Genomic DNA, 19,865 nt, shown 5'->3' with positions numbered 1-19,865 from the left:
TGTCGTAACCGGTTATATAAAAAATATCTTACAAGAAGAAGCGGAAGAAGAAGCTATGGCTATTGAAAAAAAAAACTTATTTGTTTTAGGGAAAAACAAAACTAGTTCATTTCATTGATGAATAATCGGTAGAAACAAAATGGTACATCGTAAATGATATGGGGCTATGAAGGGATGATGCATCTCTAGCTATGATGTGAGCGATCTTATTTGCTTGCCTCCTTACAAAAAGCTCAGAAAATTGTTGTGCGGTGACAACAAATTCTTACAACACAAGACAATACCACCAAGTTCGTTTGGAGGGATGATGTTAGAATTCACGACATCCACTATAGTTTTACAATCTGACTAAGAGACAATGAATTGCATGTGTCATGCGATAGCAATTCTGATGGCTTCAAGGATATTGATTGATGGTGCCTAAGATGGAGAAACAAATAATATCTTGTAATTTGACATGCCAGAAAGTATTTGTCTTGTTTAGTTTCTAAAAGATGAGCCACGACCATTGATGAAATTGTCGTGAAAGAGTGTGCAGTCAATGTTACACTTCACAACTGCAATGACGTTTTTTCTCAAATAACATTATACCATATGAATCGAGTGTTTTGCTTGTTGCATACAACTTCATTCGTTGAGAATATCTCTTGCTCGATCCATGATGATATTAGATGGAGTGTCAGAGCCTTCTCATAGCTTATATCGTTGGGTTTTAGTAGAAAACTGTTTTTTTTATATTAGTGGAAAACTGTTTTGAAATCAAGTAAAAAACCAAAAACTCAAAATGTGAGTTAGAGTTTTTTTTATAGATAGAGAAATGACAATCCGAACGTTGGTCACGAAGTCTGATCTAACAATTTTGACCTTTTTTTAGCTGAGTTAGAATTTATGGACCAATTATTAAGGATGAAACATGATAATTTTTTTTTTAGAAATTTTTCTATTATAGCCGATCGTATTTCACATTCTTTCAAAGTTTTCTTTCTCCGTCATTCATCGGGGATGAGTAGTTTTGGGTCATTTTATGACAAAATCATCCATCAACGTCTTTTTTTTCTTCTTTTAATTTAAATAAGTAGTTACCCTATGTTTTTCTCTCGTGATTTCATTGTGTGGGTGCAACGTTTTGTTGTTTGTCGACGTTTTCCTTTATTTTAATCTAAACTAGTGATTTTTCTATGGATAACTTGTGTGTGTTTTCTTGACTAGTGTAACGCCCCGTGCCAAGCACGGGAAACATTTTATTTAAATTTTTTAATAGGGTTTACACATAAATAAGTTTTTTAGATATTATTTGACATTTTAGTTTGATTTTATTCAGAATTTTGATATTATGTAGTACTTTATCTTCATATTTAAAATTGAGACAGAGTTGGCAGGGACATGCCAACTCTGCTTAAAATAGTGAGAAAAAGTACAACTATGCTTAAAATATAAAAATACTATAAATAATTACTATATTCTTAAAAATATATCTAATTAATAAGAGGTATGATTACCTCTGTTATAACCTACCATTATGGCTCTGCCCTCTCTTTAGAAATCTTCCGCCACCTCACCCCCTTTTTTCGAAACCTTCATCACTTACGATGTACCAACATGCAACGATGGTGCAATGAGTGGCGTCGTCCCCCCGCACCACCCTTTTTCCGGTTCCCACTACAATTAGTGTCGTTGGTTTCCGATTCAACCAGTACCGGATCTGCTACGGGTGGTGGTTGCTGAGTTGTTGGTATTCGTAAATTGTTGGTTGTCACCGGCGATCTTGTTTGGTTCTGTGTGTTGGCTTCTCAATGGCAGAATCCCGCGTTGGTTTGGTTGAAACCCGAAAGGGTCCGCTCTTTATCCTCTATTTTGGCACCATTTTAGACCTTTTTCGCCGCAGTGTGGATTGGTTATGGTGGGTCATTCAAATCCGCCGTCTCCTCTCTTTCTTTGGAGGTGGTTGTGGTTCTATGTTGAGCCAAAAATGATTGTTAATTTGATGTTGATCATAGCAGTAAACAGTTAGTGCGTGTGGATTTGTTAATTACCGTGTTGGCGGTTGAATCTACTCCCCACTCTCAAGAATATGTATGTGTTTCGTATCCCATTAATCCTTGATTGACATGAGACTGTGTGGACTTGAAAGAGTCGTTAATGCTTGTTGCCGTTGTTGCAGGGAGTTGATGGCACGCGATCCGATTTTCTATTGAAGATCAATCAATTCGCCAAATTATAGACCCGTTTTGCCCTCACAAATGTCTATCGTTAATGGTATTCGTTTGTTAGAATTAATTAGGGTTGAATTCACTTTGTTGATCTTTTTTTTTATGTATTACCCGTTAGGGTGGATCCACTTGGATTGACTGGATCAGATTTTTTGTCTTCCCAGGTTTTATATAATTTTTTCCTTTTTTAATAATATATATGAGCAACTGGCAATCGATTAAAGTAGGGTACCAACTTAATTAAAATTATTCTTTTTGCTCTTGTCTTATAAAAATATAATAAAAAATCTTTTTTGGTGGTGGCCGGGGTTTGAACCCCGGACCTTTGCATATTTTATGCATTGTCCATACCAACTGAGCTAAGCTCACGAGGACATATAATAAAAAATCTACCACACTTTGAATAAAGCTATTACTTTTTTTATTTAATAACAATACTCTCTCGGATTTCAATTATAAAAAAAAAAATCTAAGTTGAAAAATTTACTTATATGCAATTAGTTTTCTCGAATGTTTCTAAAAAAAATTAAAATTATGAAAAGTACCATCTATTGGAACTTGTTTCATGAGAATAAAAAAATATTAAAAATAAAACTTACATGAATAACATTAAATAGAGTCAGACTAAGTTATATATATTTTTTAATTTAAGATAATAAAAGGTAGTTGTTTATTTTTTATATCTAAGATTGGAGAGAGTCCCTAAAAAATATTGGATAGAGTATTTCTCTCGGAAGCAAATTATCTCTAGTGAGAAAAATTTGAGAAAACAATTTTATTTAATCTCCTCTCTTCATTTTTTTTAATTAGAGATCAAGGGTCACAAATTAAAACAATCTAACCTAATTTCGTTATGTTTTAGTGTAGTTATGATTTCGAATTCATCGTTTCCCCTTTTTTCCAAGCAAACACTTCCTCCTTCTTAATGTTCCTAACCGAAATCCACAAACTAAAACCTCTATCAAACATGGGGAAGAAAAAGGTGGGAGATCTACGTCAACCCACTCAATTTCATGCAAGTTCTTCAACTCCTCAATGGTGATCCTAAGAGTAAGGTTAAAAAATTCTTCTGGTATGCTAATGTCGGATAGATCACGCAACTAAAAATAAAGGTCATTGTTTTACCCTTTATTAGAAAATGTATTTACTAAAAGGATTGTGGAAAAAAAAAACTCCTTCATCAAAATAAGCATACATTTTCTTTAGTTTTTTTGTCTCCATAATTTAACGGTTGAATTTGATCTTAGTTGATTGAAAAGAATTTTGTAACATCGTTTTCCAATCTCTAAAGATACAAATAAAATGGTTCAAGTAAATGAATAAATATGTACGTTTTAATGGTATTAAATAATCAAGTGGATAGTTATAAATACTTATATAGGAACAACTTAACTTTTGCCAACAAAATTGTCAGATTCGCCTTTTTAAATTTACCGGAAGATAGAAAAAAGAGTACGTTCAAACTGATATCTCTTAAAAATTAATTGACAAATAATTAAAATAATAATTAAATATCATAATGTATTATATATTAAAAATAAAAACAAATTGATTTCACCCATTCGAATTCGATTCAATGTTCTTGTAATGTATCTTTGTATTCTCCTTCAATATCCACCACAATTGGTTTAATTTCTTTCATTCTTCAAGGCTTACTTAAGTAAAAATTATTTTATTGAATCCTTATTATTTTTAGGGTGGAGAGAGTGCGGAAGCTAGGAAATTCAATTGGGTTAAGTGAGATAAGGTTTGTCTTGGTCGATATAGTTGTTGCTTGAGGGTTCGTATAATGCAGAATTTTAACTTATCTTTGTTACGTGAATAGTTTTGGAGGCTAATATGGATCAATGAGTTTGCATTTTAAAGTTTTAGCTTCTTAGAATAGGTTGGATGAGTTCATGTCAAGAGTGGGGACAATTAGGCGTATGTGTGGTAAAATTACTTCCATGGTATTAAAATAGGGGCGGAGATGGGGATTAGAAATTGGTTTGATGACAACTTGATGATAGTGGAGAATAATGAGAAAAATACTCCTTTTTTTGCAATGATTCGTGGTTGTTGAGTGGTCCTTTGTGTGATATATTTAAAAGAACTTTTGAGTTATATCAAAATAACTCTCTGCCATTTAAGGTGATGCGTACGTTAGGGTTGGATGGGGTGAAGACGATGTCATAGAATTTTTCTAGGAATGAGGTGCAGTGGATATATTGTTGTTATTTGTTGGACAACATTATTTTTAAGGCTAGCGTTTTTTATAAGTTTCTTTAAAGTTGATCATGGTGAAAGGTACCCTGACAAAGGGGTATATCATCTAGTTGCAAGTGGAGCATGATGAACCTATGACTCTAAAAAAATCTCATTAGGAACAAAGTAGCTCCTCTAAACGTCTCTTTCTATTCGTGGAGGCTCTTGAATATCCGAATTCTAATAAATGGCAACTTAGCTTGATGGAGTATTTAAAATATGGACTTATTTTTATGTTCTGGTATATGTGAAAAAGAGGAGAATTATCTTTTTTATTTTTAGTGTGAATTTTTTGGCAGCATATGACATAATATTCTAAAATGGTTGGAATTATTGTGTTCTTCCAATTAATTATTGTGAGGGTACTCTTCATTTCAGTGGTTCTCAATTGTTCCAAAAAAAAGTTCGTTTTAGTTTTCAATTGATTTTGCTGACTTGCATTTGGATTATTTGGAAAGACAAAAATTCTTACATTTTTGTCACAAGAACCAGTTTATGGTGTTGTTAGATAAATTTACATTTCTGGTTTACTGGATACAAAATGCTAAGAAATCATGTATGTATTTTGAGTTGAAATGTTGGTGGAATAATCTTTTTACTTGTCTTGGTTATTCTACCTCATAATTTGATTCTTTTGTATCTATGCATCTTGAACTTTGTATTTTCCTTTATTGGGCACAACTTGTGCTTGAAGGGTTTTTAATATAATTGATTTGAGGTCTTCATACAAACAAAATCCACCCCAGTCAAGACACCAACTACATCAATATATAATTTATTTCATGTTGTTAGAAAGGGATGGGGTTTGAAATTAGTTTGATGATAAAAATATGATTCAAATTACATTTCATGTCGTAAGAATCATTGAAAACATCATATGCAGTGTAAACGAATACATGTTTGTAGGGACCAAAGAAGATTTAGATATTTTGACTTTTGTGTTAATTGTAAAATTCAGTTTGTATTCGTTGTGTCATGGTCTATACGAACAACTGTTGCAAGCAAAATCAAATGAGGAAATCGTGAACACCATTCCCTCTTGGAGCTGCTCCTTGAACTTGTAGATCAATGTTCTTCGTATAAACGCACCTATTCGATCACCCTAGATAACAAAGATTAAAACACTATACTTTAAACAAAACAAAAAAAACAAAAAACAAAAAAACAAAAACGGTATGAAAAAAGTACCTTTCGATCCATTAGAACCAACTCCATAGAAAATGGTAGTTTTTTTATTTTTGTAGTCTTGAACAAACCAAGCACGAACAACCCTCACAACCAATGTCCACGATTATTTTCTTGGCGAAACATCAGAGATGAAGTTGTGTTTCGTAGACATTTTTCTTTGCAATAATTTTTTTACAGAAATTACTTAGAATATAGATATCAAAGAACCAGAGAACAGAAAAAGAAGAACTATATTTTGTGATTGTTGTGTACTCGTACCCAAAAGCGCTACTATTTATATAGAAAAATAGTACCATAACGGTTAATATCTATTAATTATTAATTTGACCGTTTTAAAATTAATATTATCAACGTATTTAATATTATAAAATATGCATTAAACGATTAGATTATATTTCATGTAACCTACAAAAAATTAACTTCATAACATTTGAAATTTAATAATATATTATTAATATTAAGTAATATAATTTTGTAACGAATAAAAATTAATTATATAACCTTAAAAACTAATTACTACAATTAAATTTTTAATTAGTAGGTTACTATTATAGTGTAACGGACCAAAATTCAAAATATAAATTATTCAAGTTATTTATTATAATTTTGTAACCTACCAAATTTTTAATATACCATATAAATGTTAATCGAATAATAATTATATTAATAATCATTTGATTGTAACGTACAAATTTTTAATGTAACATATAAATTTTAATCGAAACAATTATTATATTAATAATTATTTGATTGTAACCAACTATTTATTTTATGTACAATTTAATGATTAATAAAAAACGGTTTTTAATAATTATAATTATTAAGCTTGTATTAAAAATTAGGAGAAAATTTTGGAACAAATGCCAAGTAGGATTATGATGATGTGGATATCTTTAGAGGAGAGGATTTTGGAATAGACTATTTCTAAAAACTCTAAATTGTTAGTATAAAGATTTCGTCGTCTTGAGTTTGACGTTTTGTTATTTATCATCTAGTGCGACTTGTGTGACATTATTTATTGTCTCAACGCTTTCATTTTATCAAATTATTTTTAAGCATGTTTTATTATTTATTTTTTAAAAAAGGAATAGAAAAAAAAAATATAAAAAATCAATCTACCTGTTGCCTTGTTGGAAAAAGAAAGACGAAACCAAAGAGAAACAGTTCGAAATCGATAAAGCTGTTGGATTAAGAATTTGATATCCCCTTATTTGTTCGTTCTAGCGAAGAAGAGAATCAACCCTAAAATTCAATTCAATTCAATTCAATTCAAGGGGTTTCTACAATTTCAATGTCGAATTCGCTTAGAGGTGGATCCTTTTACGGCGATGCTGCCCCTTTCCGATCAAGGTAACAAACACCCTTCCTCTCTCTCAATTTCTTCGATTCAAATTCAATTGATATTGAAATGTTTAAATTCATTCAAATGCAGTGAGGGACTTAGCACCAGAACTCCTGCTGCGTCCTCCGATGAAATTCAATTGCGTATTGATCCTGTTGGTGATTTCGATGATGAAATTACCGGTCTTCGTGGTCAAGTTCGAAAATTGAGAAATGTAATCTTTCTATCCTCCCCATTTATGCACACACTATAAAATTGTTCTTTTTTTTTAAATTATCATGATTTTTAGGTTGAGATATGTGTGTTGCAGAAGGATTATGTTATGTTTTTTATCTAGAGAAAAAAAAAAAAAGAGGGAAAATTAAGAGAATCATATAGTTAAATTGATCCTGTATTTGCTTGTTTATGTATGATGCTTGTTAACTTTTTTCATTAGTTTGATTGGTGGATCGTTTTTAGGTTCACTATAGATAAATCAATACAAGCGACAGAACTACCCAAATTAAATAACAGAAAATCCAGTATTAAAAAAATGTTTGTTTCTTTTTAGAAAATTTTGTATAGCTGATACGAATGATATGATATTTCATAACTGATATATTTCATAACTGATGCTGCCACGGATGCTGCTTCCAACCGAGTGTAATAGAGTCTTAGTAGCTTGACTTATTGTTGAATTATGTGTTGCTATGTATTTTCTATTGTTATAGTTAGTTTGATGAAACCATATTAGGTTCAAAGATTTTTCTTTTCCTTCCCGTTTTCGTTTTTGATTCTCTGCATATAACTTTGTGCATATCTGCTGCAGGTTGCTGAAGAGATAGGTACAGAAGTCAAGACTCAAAATGATTTTCTGGAACAGCTGGTACATAATTTTTTTTTACAATCAGCCGATACATCATTTATTGGATAACCTGTATTCTACTCATACATTGGGATTAGCCTGAGAAAAGAGTACATGCATATATGGTTACATGCTTTATGATATCAGGAAAATGGATTTACTAATTACTATCAAAATTTTAATTCTTAGATGTTGAACTCTGAAACACTAACCATGGCAGGATATGTTTCTCAATCAGTAACTTAATTAGGGTCACTTTCTTATGATGTTTAGGATAATAAAACTTGAAATTATAATGGGAATTCGTGCTGTTAATGCTGCTACTTTATTTTGAACCTTTGACTTATAAAAGAAAAAATAAAATCCATTTTACAAAAGAAATATTTTTGTTGTCTACTTTAATAGTTTATGATCTCTAGTGGACCTCTATGTAAAACTTGAATCCAGATGAAGTTCTGAACCATCTATTGGTTCTTCCTTAACTTTAGGATGGTTAGGTTAGAGTTTCGATTTGCATATGAAGATTAATCAAGTTTTACATCAAACTTGCTTTTAGAATATAAACATCCAAACATAAATTACTTCACTTCAATCTCAATTTTAGTTATATGAATTTACAAAATCAAATTTATGCAAAACATTTCAAACACTCGTCCAAAAGAAGTTTTGGCCTTCTAGCAGTTGGTCCTCGTTACTTTAGGATTATTATCTTGGATTATAACATTAATCTATGGTTTTGCATGTGAAAATGAATTAAATTGATGCAAAGTTTGTCCATTGTTTATATATTTATATTAGACGATTTACAGCTTCAGAAAATGAATACAGAGGAAACATGTTTTGGCTGGCTTTTGTTGAGTATTGATGTGTTGTCATTGATCTGTCATTGGTACATCATTCATTACTTTTTTAGAAAGAATATGCATGCCCGTCTTCTTAATACTTTGTTTTTGTCTGTTTTAATGCAGCAAATGACAGTGGCAAAGGCTCAAGCTGGGGTGAAGAATAATCTAAGAAGATTGAACAGGAGTATCGTGCGAAATGGTTCAAACCATATTGTTCACGTGGTCCTTTTCGCATTAATATGTTTCACTATTGTGTATCTTTGGTCGAAGATGTCCAGAAAGTGAGGCTTTCCAGGAAGATACTTCTCTCAGCATTGTTGTTGAACCCAAGTCTTTCTTTGAATGACTCACAATGATGCCTGAGTTTGTTGTATAGAAAAGCTTTGTAATTTTCTCTGTGTAACAGGTGGGTTTTATGTGATGAAAAAAGATAATATGGTATTTTGCAGTTTGCATAGTCGTACATATGTTAAAATTTCATCTGGTGAGATTCTCATCATTCATAAAAAAGAGCAGGATTCGGGGATAGCAACTTGGGTGACATAGAATTGGTGACATTGGTCAATCGCAACGTCACAATCCTTGTGAAAGAGAGAGAAAAAAGCCACTTGTGACATTGTGGTTGACCAATGTCACCAATTCTAAGTCACCTAAGTGCTAAAAAAAAGGGGGAGGGCGAGAAAAGTTGTTCAAAGAGAATCCAATGAAAATTAAAATCCCACTACAGAAAATCCAGTCTTTTTCAATGGAGAACTCTATTTTTTGGTACTTAATTTATAATTTTTTAAGGGTTATACCAACAAGTGCCATTGTCCTAAGGGCACTTGTTAAGGATTAAAAAAGGATATAATTGTTAAATTTTATGTAGAAAAAGTTGCTTTTTAATCTTTCAATAAGTTGAATGATAATAATACTTCATAAGCACTTTGCCCATTTTCCTTTTCAATATTAGATAGTGTGGAAAGCAAAATTAACCCAGAGATCATCTATTAAGTGCTTAGATGTACCATCGAAGTAACATTGTGTCATTATTAACGCACCATTGTGTCAGTGTGTTTTTTGAACAACCATTTGATTTATAACTTATTAGATAACCATAAATTTATAAAGTAGATTTTGGCACGAAAATCAAAGCTTAATATCATTTCTCTAACACATTTGCTATAATACAATATTTTCTATAGAATACATTCATATCAAATCTCTACAAAAACATTTATCAATATTTGACCTTTTATTAAATGACTTCAGAGATTGAACATCAATATTAATTGCTTTTCGATAGAATCTCCAAATAGATACCACCTATATACTCCATCCGTTTCAAAATACATGTCCAATTTTTGCAATGTGCACTATTCACTTGACTTACTTTGACCATACTTTTTAACTAATGTATAGATACAAATATTAGCATGTAAGATGTTGTTTGATTTGTCTCGACAAATATTTTCAAAATATTAAATTTTTATAATTTTTTACTTTAGATAATTAAAATATTAACGGCCAAAATTGTGCATTGACATCTGTGAAATGGTTGACTTTGACATGTATTTTGAAACGGAGGGAGTATGAATTTCTTTTAGGGACTAAAATTGATCAAAAGATACTCTACAGGGAGTAAAAAATTTATTTTTCTTTGGTGTTAACCTTCGGTTCCTTGGGAAAGAGGGTTATACATAGTAATTCGAAATTTGGTCGGGAGATATGTAAAGTGTGGTAAAAAATTGCTATATGTAAAAATCAAACTTTGGTTCTCCTAATTGATTGAAAAAAAAAACTTTGGTTCTCCTAAACATTTGTTCTTTGATGGAACTTATTAACCACTTGAGCTTAATTGTTTCGTCAAAGTAGATATTTTTTTCTTCTTCAATCCATATAGAGATATAGAGCCATATTGATTGACTTGTAATGACTGATATAATGACATTAATTAAAATAAAAACTTGAAAGAAAAAAACATCCTTAACAATCCCAAATTTTTTTCCGGTCAAATAAATAAATCTCGTATTTAGAATGACTAAAATAAATAAAATATATCGTTCTTCACCTCTTTGACTGTTTATATATCTTTTGTTATACAACCTGTTTAGACATAAATTGAATGTTTAATTATTCAGTAAGACTGTGAAATTTTAAATAAGTTCTTAAAGCTAAAATGAGTTGCAAAGAGATTTTTGAACTAATATATTGTGTAATTAGGTCTTTTGTTACACAGTTGCTGGTCAATCGTTAGTCAAATGTAACAAAATTACCCACGATAACAAAACAAAAAAAAGATTCGAGATTTTTTTTTAGTTTAGACACTTATTTAAAAATTCCTAAATAATTTAGGAAACTACAAGTAATTAAACCAATAAAAAAACAAAAAATAATAAACCAATAAAATTATTTTAATCAAGGAATAAAAACAGAACATAGAATTAAGGATATTCAGAGGAATGTTATTTGAACAACCCTTTGTTGGAACAACCAAATTTATACAAAATATTTTAGGTAGAGGCACAAAAATCAAAGCAATAGAGAGAGAGAGTAAAAACACAACATAAATATGAAAGAGAAAGTTGTCAAAAAAATAGGCAAAAAATGATTGTTAAAATATCATTTTTCTGGTTTCAGTAACTTTATTTTAATTTTAATAATATATGTGAGATTTAATTTAATAATCATTATTATACTCTAATCATTTGCTCAACAAAAATTATACTCTAATCATGTGTGCTTTTTTTTTTCAAAGTGAAATAAAGAACCACCTTGGACGTAGTTGACATCGTTTTAGAGCATTGTGGCTATTTTGATATTCTATAATGTATCTCTTATAGTTTTTTTAGATAAACTAAGACATCAAAATCTCAATTTTGACATTCCAACTAACTTGACAACTTAAAGAAGCATAAATCATTTGCAGAACATTTATGAAAACTTTTATCAAAAAAGAAGAAACATGCAAAGAATTTGGAGGACCAAACAAAAACCCCAAAAATATTTAAAAAAAAAATTGAAAACTAGATAAATTGCAACTTTCGTAACTTGAACAAACAATTATTCCAGTTGTTTTCCCTCAAAAAAAAAAAATATTCCAGTTGTTTCTTAAGCTCCAAGTCACTGCCGCAGGGAAAGCTTGTATATCCTCCATGGTCCATGGTATCACTCCTAATCCAAACTCTCTTACTTATAGTTATTTGATTTACATAATGAAGTATCACAATTTTACGAGCACTTATGCGAAAAATGGCACACACAAAGAGGGGGAATATGGCGACAAATAACCATTACAAATATGAGATTCTACATAAAATATCTCTTCATACTCTAACCATTACAATGTAACAATGGAGACAAATAAATATCATTATTCAATATCATTATTCAATTTCATGATACACATATCTTTTTACTATATATCTTATGGATTTAATTTTTCATGCTTTGTTTGTATAAAAAAACTACACTGCCAATGCATCGCAACCAATAATATGTTTAATTTTTTTTTTTTTTTTCATTTGAAAAAGGCCACAGGAATTCCAAATACATCCTCTAATGTTCAACTCTATTGAACGCAGTGTGTGGTTATAAACAGGGGATGCCCTATTTGATAGGCTATGATATCATATTCGATTTTTATACTATTAAATAAAACACATCCTTATTTCTACCTAGGACTCCGAATTTTTCCTAAGATCATCCCCAATGGTGGTGTCTTTACCAATTAAGACACCGTACCTAATAGGTACCCCCATTGGGGAATTTTTTTTGGAGGTCTCTTAAGACCCGGGGTCTTATTTAAGACCCCCAACTTTAAACGGGACCCGCACGCTTTTAATATTAAAAAATTGAAATGTAGTGATATAAAGTTATTGATAGTTGATTAGTGGGTCCCATTTAAGAACTTTGTGTGAGATCTGTGTTGGAGGGATTGAGTGCTTATTAGGTACTACTATTAAAAAATGATAAAAGAGTGATGTGTACGTGTGGGGCCCATTTAAGTACCCAAAAATGGATGACTCCATTGTGGATGCTCTAATAAGGCTGAAAACTAGCTATACAAAATTTGGTTAGTTGAGGTCTATTTTTGCTCATTCAAAAGTTAAACTCTCTCTCTCTCTCTCTCTCTCTCTCTCTCTCTCTCTCTCTCTCTCTCTCTCTTTTAATATATTACTACCTCCGTCCCTAATTATAGGACCCTTTTGGGAAAATAACGGGAATTAAGAAAATTGAAAATGATAATAAATTTGTTTGTAATTAATATTGCTTTCACAATTTTATCCTTTAAGAGAGAGGATTAGTGGATGTTTTCAACGTAGTAATAAATAGGGATATGTTAGCAAAGAATTGATTAATGCACTTGAAAATACCAATGGACTTATAAAAAAAGATAAAAAAAAAAATCTCAAAAGGATCCTATATTTAAGGACGAAGGTAGTAATTGTTGTGTAGTATTTTTCCTTTTTGTCAAGACTTAAACCCTCAACTTTAACTCTAATTCTCTTAAGTCACACCAATTGAGTTATCCAACTCTCTTATTTTCTCTTTTCTTTTCTTTCTTTCATGTCAAACCTCAAATCTCTTCATTTTATCTTTTATGACTCTCTTTCACTCCTCTTATCCTCTTTCAACTTCTCAACTGATTTAGTGTATACGGAAATGGGAGGGCTAGGGGGGCGGGACGTGGGAGTAAAGAGCTTTAAATACAAATTTCCCTAATTAAACTACCTTAAAATCCTGTTCAAAATGAGCTAAAATCTTCAAATGAACATCAAGTGAATCAATCATACTCTGTCAAAACCACATAAAGGAAGATCAAGAACATGGAAGCAATAGATTAATTTTCTATTTACATAGGCTGTACAATTATTTCAGCTGTCAGTCAACTATTATTGAGTTAACGAGCAAAGGGAAAAAAAAACGTTTTGCAATTATATCTTACACTAAAAAGGAACTCCGAGAAGACCCAGGCCAAACTAACATGGGATGTCAGCATGTAAAATTCACTTTTGCCCATAGCTAAAATAGTAAAGGCAGTGGAAGTGGTGTCAGCCTGTCGTTATGTCAAAATGCTTTACAGAGGTTGTTAGCCTTCATGTTAGATGAACCTTGCTGAACTATGGGGCCAGTAGGACTACACAACCTGGTCCTCTTTGGTTCAGATATTCTCACATGTGAAATTGCAGTGGCAAGTGCATCAATCAACGCACATTCATCCTGATCATCGGAATAGCAACTTTCAGAGGACGGAAGCTCGCTAACTGAGCCATTATCTATAATGTTTCTTCCTAACCTAGGTTCCGGTGAGGCAACAAGCTGTCTGCTTGTGGCACCAGTTTGATTCTTCAATTTTATTTTGATGGGCAGCATCTTCATTGATTGAGCGGTGTAGAACAAAATCCATGGATGCCCTGAAATTGAAAGACAGAATATTAGTTTAACATGCAAGGCAAACAACTTTAAAACAGTCGAACAATAATTTATCTGCTGTTTTTTCTTCAAAAAGGTATTTAGGAAAGATGAAAAAAGTATCATAGGTACAAAAAGGGAACATGCAACAAAATAGATTGTACTAGACCATGAACAGATTCACTGTTCTACCAAAAACATAAAAGATAAATGGACACAAGCAGTACAGAGGGGTATAACCATTAACCATCATCAATCAAGAGACATGGGTTGTTTTGATTAATGTTTAGTAAAGCTTGTTGTAACTAGGCAAATCTTCAATTTATTGAACTTCCTTGGGAGTAGTTGGGAAAACATAAAATAAATATAAGGCAAATCTTACAATGAAAGAAACTTCAATTACAGAGGCACCCAACCACATATGATGTATTCATAATCTATCATGGACTTACTAAGTACTTCATCAGCTGATATCCTGGCCGAAGTATCCCTTGTTAGCATTCTCCCTATAAGATCTCTTGCAGGTTTAGATATCGATTCCCACATCCCTGCTTGGAAATCTAATTTGACGGTCTTAATAGCCTCAAAAACAGCTTCCAATGAATCTCCCTTAAATGGAAGGGAGCCAACCAACAGAGCATGCATGAGCACTCCAGCACTCCATATATCAACCTTCTCAGAGTATTTGCCCGACAATACTTCAGGTGCAACATATGCAGGGCTTCCAGCCAATCCCGTCAAGTTTTGACCTGAGATACAAATTTTTAACTTATAAGATATTGCTTTAATGAATAATATCTGATTGATAACTGAACCAGATTAAAATATGTCAACTTTGTTAATAAAAAATTGCAATTGCTTAAAATAAAATGAAAACAATGTTGCCCGGCCATAAGAACATGTGAAGCTCAAACATATACAAGCATTTTCCCTATGACCTAGTCCCAAACCACCAAAACATTTTATAAAAGCAAACCATCAATTTAATCCTCCAAAGATCAGAATGTTGCCACACTAACCCTTCAAACACCTCTGACCAAATTAGCCTCAAACATTATAGTGTTACTATGTAGTTCTTGAAAGGAATTTTCACCAAATTAGCCCCTCAAGGAAATGCAGATTAGCCCCAAACATTATAATGTTACTTTGTAGTTCTTAAAAGAAATTTTCACCAAATTAGCCCCTCAAGGAAATGCAGTAGTCACTGAATTTCTCCATGCGGATGACTGAAGTAGTGATAATAAAGGACTAACATGCTGATAATTTTGCATCTTTGAGGAACTAAGTTGGTGATAATGGTTTCAGAGGACCAGTATGACAATGTCACTGTTGGCGGATGATGGTTCACGGCAGCATGCCAGAGAGTATAATAAAGAAAAAATATGTAAAAACCTCAGAATATATTCTTTTAAAAACTAACAACATATGTCAAGAACAGTAGAACAAAAAAATAAGACTATAAAAAAAAAATAAACTGCTCAAATAGTACAGAACAGAGAAGAAAAACCAAAATAGTATAGGATGGATAGGAAAATCAGAATAACAGAGGGAATGAAGAACGAGGAGAAGTTGCTGGAAAACGAACTTTGTCAGAAAATAGAGGTCGCCGAAGGCCACAGCTCATCGGCTGAAGAGTTTAGATGAGTGATCAGGAGGGGCTGTTCGATAGTTCGACGGTAAAGAGCCAAAGAGGTTACTTTATTATTAGGGTTTACTATGCGGGTTTGATGGCGCAAGTACAAGGCTACTCAATAGTATGCACTATGACGGAGCTGAAAAGCCGAAGAGGTTAATCTATTAGTAGGGTTTACTATCTGGGTCATGTGTTTTTATGGACGGGTCGGGTGGGTCGTAGTGTCTGTCCATCAACTACCTCCTTCCACTATTTAGCAAATTTACGATTCAAATCTTTGTGATTGATTTCGCAACAAAGATCATTAGAGATAATGTGTCGACAATGACATGTGGAGGATCATATTGAGTTTAGATGAAGTTGAAAACAGAATACTTGCAAGAGTTGGCCTTGGCAGTGCAAAATGAAACCCACCTAACATTTTTACTCCTAAAAACACGATGATATTAAAAAAAAGATGGAATATATGGAAATTGGAAAAGTTGCAATAACAAACACTTCCAAAAGTCGCACAGTCTATGATGAAAGCTCATTTGTGATTAATACCTTAAAAAAAATGTTAACAATGTCATAGGAAGTAACAAAAATAAGTACACTTAAACATACATAAACACAATACAGATACATACCTACTGGATAATTTGTTTTACAAAAAGACAGATTACGAAAGGATTCAGTCAAAGTTGAATACATACACACAAAAGAAAAAATATATATCCAAATAGGGTTTGCATATTACCTTCTGAAATTCTCATGGCGAGTCCAAAATCTGCAAGCTTTAATTTTCCCGATTTCGTGAGCAGAATATTCTCAGGTTTGATATCTCTATGTACAACTCCCATATCATGACAATACTTGATGACCAACATCACTTCCTTGAGAGTGTTAGCAGCTCGCTGTTCTGAAAATGGACCCTCCTTAAGCATTTGATCAATCAACCGTCCCCCGGAGCACAATTCCATGACAAGATGAAAGCATTCAGCTTCTTCATAAACCGCTTGCAACGTCACAACCCCAGAATGTCCAGACAAATGTTGCATTATCTCAACCTCTCGATGAACCGTCTCCTCCCCCTTTTTCAAAGTCTTACAAGCATACTCCGCTCCACTACCCCTAGACCTGCACAAATAAACTGATCCAAATTTCCCTTGCCCGATCGCTTCACCGGTAACATAATCATCATCAATCTTCTTCTTCCTGCCCATCTGAGTAGCAACATCAATACAACCAATCTTCCTTTTAAGTCCTCTAGTCGGTGTAATCAAAGACGACGTCCCAAAAGGCGGAGCAGTAGCAATGCCAGCAAGCCTACTTTTAAAGGAACCTTCAAATTCAATGTGAGTGTCAGCATCTTCTTTACATCGTTTCTTCAACCTACAACAATCTTCTAAAGAGTAATGAGACTTCAAATTGGACGATCCAACAGAACCAGCGTGATCTAAATCCAAATTAACAACACCCAGATCCGTAGATGCATCAGTTTCACTTCCTTTTCTTTTCTTCCTCATAATTATTATTATAAATTAGGTTTACAAACATTCACGCAGTTCAGAGAATTCGGTTCTACAAACAAAAGATAAAATATCAATCATAAGAAACTCAATTTATAGAAATTAAAAACCCTAGAAAGAAGAAGAAGATGAAGAAGGAACCTGAAGGGTTTGATGAAGTTGCGAAATCGGAATAAAATGTGAGGAAATTGGTAGAAGAATTTGGGGGAAAATAGAGAAACCCTAAAATTCTTTCTTCTCGGATGAAAGATTTGGGGGAAAATCCCTGGAATAAGGATTTGTGATTGTGATGTGTAGCGTTGGGTGAAATAATGAATCGATCGATGAAAACTCCTCTCTCTAAATATCTCTTTCTCTATAAATATGTGTGACCTAACTTGCTTCCGTGTCGTATTTGTATTGGGTTTTTGCTTGCTGAGAGGGGGGATTTGGTGTGGGTGAGACTACGGTAAGGTGTGATGGGAGTGATTAGAGTGAAGAGAGTGAGAGAGAATTTGGTTGCTTGATTGTTTGGCATGTTATGTTAGGCGAAACCGACACAGTGAGTGAATATAAAGGAGTCGTACGACACGTGACTTAACAGGAGACAGCTTGACAAACACGCTGACTCACGTGCCGAGGTAATCGCTTCACCTCGTTTCCTGCACTTTTCAACGCCGAATGGGCCCGCAATTGGAATAACATTCCTATTTCAATGTTTTTATATTTTTTTTACTAATTTGTTGTTTCTAATTACTCTCTCTGCCCCATCTGTAGTAAGTATGAATCTATATTTTTTATCTTTCACTAGCGAAAAGACGGGCACTATCGTGCCCGTCTGTCCGCTCTTTCTACTGCGCTAACACATGTGATTATTTTATTATGTTTGTTTGTATAATTTTGATTAAATTTTTTAAATTTTTAAATATTAATGGAAATTATTGATATATTGATTTATAAACAAAATATTGTCAAGTTATATAACAATTATTTATGAACTCAACATATTTTAATTTGTCTGCATATAAAATAAAGAAAAAATAATGATCTTTTATTGTTTATTCTCATAGGAGTAATTAGTAACATCATAACATAAATGTATAAATGACATTTTATGTAAAAGAAACATTGTTATGATTGTGATAAAAGAATATCTTTAAAAACTACATTTTTCGTAAAGTCTCCATCTTCCGCTTCTATTTTCCCTTCATTAATGAGAACTTTTGTTGAATTTTGAGAAACTCCTCTCGATAAAGCTACATATAATTGACCATGACTAAAAACATGTCGTGGAAGATAGATTCCGACATTGGGCATGATCTGCCCTTTAACATTAATTTTTGCTCACATTTGTTACTAATATTTTTTTAGAGGATTTAAAATCCAATCTTTAACATAATATATTTGTTACTAATATTTTTTTAGAGGATTTAAAATCCAATCTTTAACATAATATTTGTGCTCACGTTTGTTACTACTCCCTCCGTCCCAATTTATTTGACCCCTTGGCTCATTTCACACAGATTAAGAAAAATGTATAAATAAAGGGGAAAGTGGAATATATTGTATTAGGAATGATAAAAGTAGTATTATTTAGTGTTATATTGTATTGGGAATGATGAAAGTTGTATTGAAAATTGAAATGGGTCAGTTATTTTGGGACACTTTTTTTTAGAAAATGGGTCAGTTATTCCGGGACGGAGGGAGTAATATTTTTTTCTAAAGGATTTAAAGTTCAATCTTTAACATTATTTTTTTCTCACGTTTGTTACTAATATTTTTTTAGATGATTTAAAGTCCAATCTTTAACATTATTTTTTGCTTACGTTTGTTACTAATCTTTTTTTTTTAGAGAATTTATAGTCCAATCTTCAACAATATTTTTTGCTCACGTCTATTACTAATCATTTTTTAGAGGATTTAAAGTCAAATCTTTAACAATATTTTTTGATCACGTTTGTTACTAATTTTTTTAGAGGATTTAAATTCCAATATTTAACATTATTTTCTGCTCACGTTTGTTATTAATTTTTTTTAGAAGATTTAAAGTCCAATCTTTTCCATTATTTTTTACTCTCGTTTGTTACAATTGATTAAAGACTAAGGATGAGTAATTTATATCAATAAAATAATATGGAATGCTGTTTTTTGTGGAAGGGATATGAAAATACTTGACAATCTTTGTCGGTTGTATGGAGGGGAACAACACGGATGTACAACATAAAAGCGGCTGATAAAAAAGTAACATGAGTTGTTGTTTTGTGCTAGTTTTTTTGTGAGTTTGATCTTTGGTTAACAGAGGTAAAAGAGGGTTAACGGTGACGATTAGTGACATGGATTACTAATCCACGTATTATTTTATAATTGACTACTTGTATTTAAAATTAAGGGTATTTTTGGAAAGAAAAGTCCAACCCAAAGGTGTGCTTATGGATAAAAAAAAACACACTATCATAGTTTGTATAAGCAATTATAAACCAGCAAAGTCAAATAATTCTTAAAATTAATCGTAAATAATTTGAATCATAATCACTTATAAACCAGCAAAGTCAAATAATCCATAAAATTAATCCACTTAGATTAGTTGTAACATGAAAGGAACAAAAAACATACGGGTTAATTCTGAATTCTGATGCAGAGGGCGGAGAGAGGTTGAGAAAAACTAAACAATGCGG

At 32.1% G+C, this 19,865-nt stretch overlaps 2 protein-coding genes and 1 long non-coding RNA gene across 3 annotated transcripts; 1 reads left to right on the top strand and 2 right to left on the bottom strand.

The window, feature by feature from the left end:
• Positions 1–5,269: 5,269 nt before the first annotated feature.
• Positions 5,270–5,795, bottom strand: LOC146941943 (uncharacterized). Its single transcript, XR_015033536.1, has 2 exons — positions 5,643–5,795; positions 5,270–5,556 (listed from the first exon to the last, which is right to left on the bottom strand). It is a non-coding gene; the product is annotated as an uncharacterized LOC146941943 (long non-coding RNA).
• A 947-nt stretch (positions 5,796–6,742) lies between these two features.
• On the top strand, positions 6,743–9,121 carry LOC146941942 (bet1-like protein At4g14600). The gene is made up of 4 exons (XM_085755807.1): positions 6,743–6,992; positions 7,075–7,198; positions 7,793–7,849; positions 8,797–9,121. Exons 1-4 carry the CDS (start codon positions 6,934–6,936, stop codon positions 8,956–8,958), a joined length of 402 nt encoding a protein of 133 aa, XP_085611933.1. The 5' UTR covers positions 6,743–6,933; the 3' UTR covers positions 8,959–9,121.
• Positions 9,122–13,482: 4,361 nt separating this feature from the next.
• Positions 13,483–17,543, bottom strand: PEPKR2 (phosphoenolpyruvate carboxylase-related kinase 2). Its single transcript, XM_085755808.1, has 4 exons — positions 17,353–17,543; positions 16,440–17,263; positions 14,520–14,816; positions 13,483–14,069 (listed from the first exon to the last, which is right to left on the bottom strand). Exons 2-4 carry the CDS (start codon positions 17,206–17,208, stop codon positions 13,723–13,725), a joined length of 1,413 nt encoding a protein of 470 aa, XP_085611934.1. The 5' UTR covers positions 17,209–17,263; positions 17,353–17,543; the 3' UTR covers positions 13,483–13,722.
• Between the last annotated feature and the right edge of the window lie 2,322 nt (positions 17,544–19,865).

The sequence above is a fragment of the Medicago sativa genome, chromosome 3, assembly GCF_051527215.1.
Source record: "Medicago sativa cultivar Bolivia chromosome 3, Bolivia_mono, whole genome shotgun sequence".
In the NCBI taxonomy this organism is placed as follows: Eukaryota; Viridiplantae; Streptophyta; class Magnoliopsida; order Fabales; family Fabaceae; genus Medicago; species Medicago sativa.
Note: the sequence above shows the minus strand (reverse complement) of the source record. Positions and strands in the feature narration are given on the sequence as shown.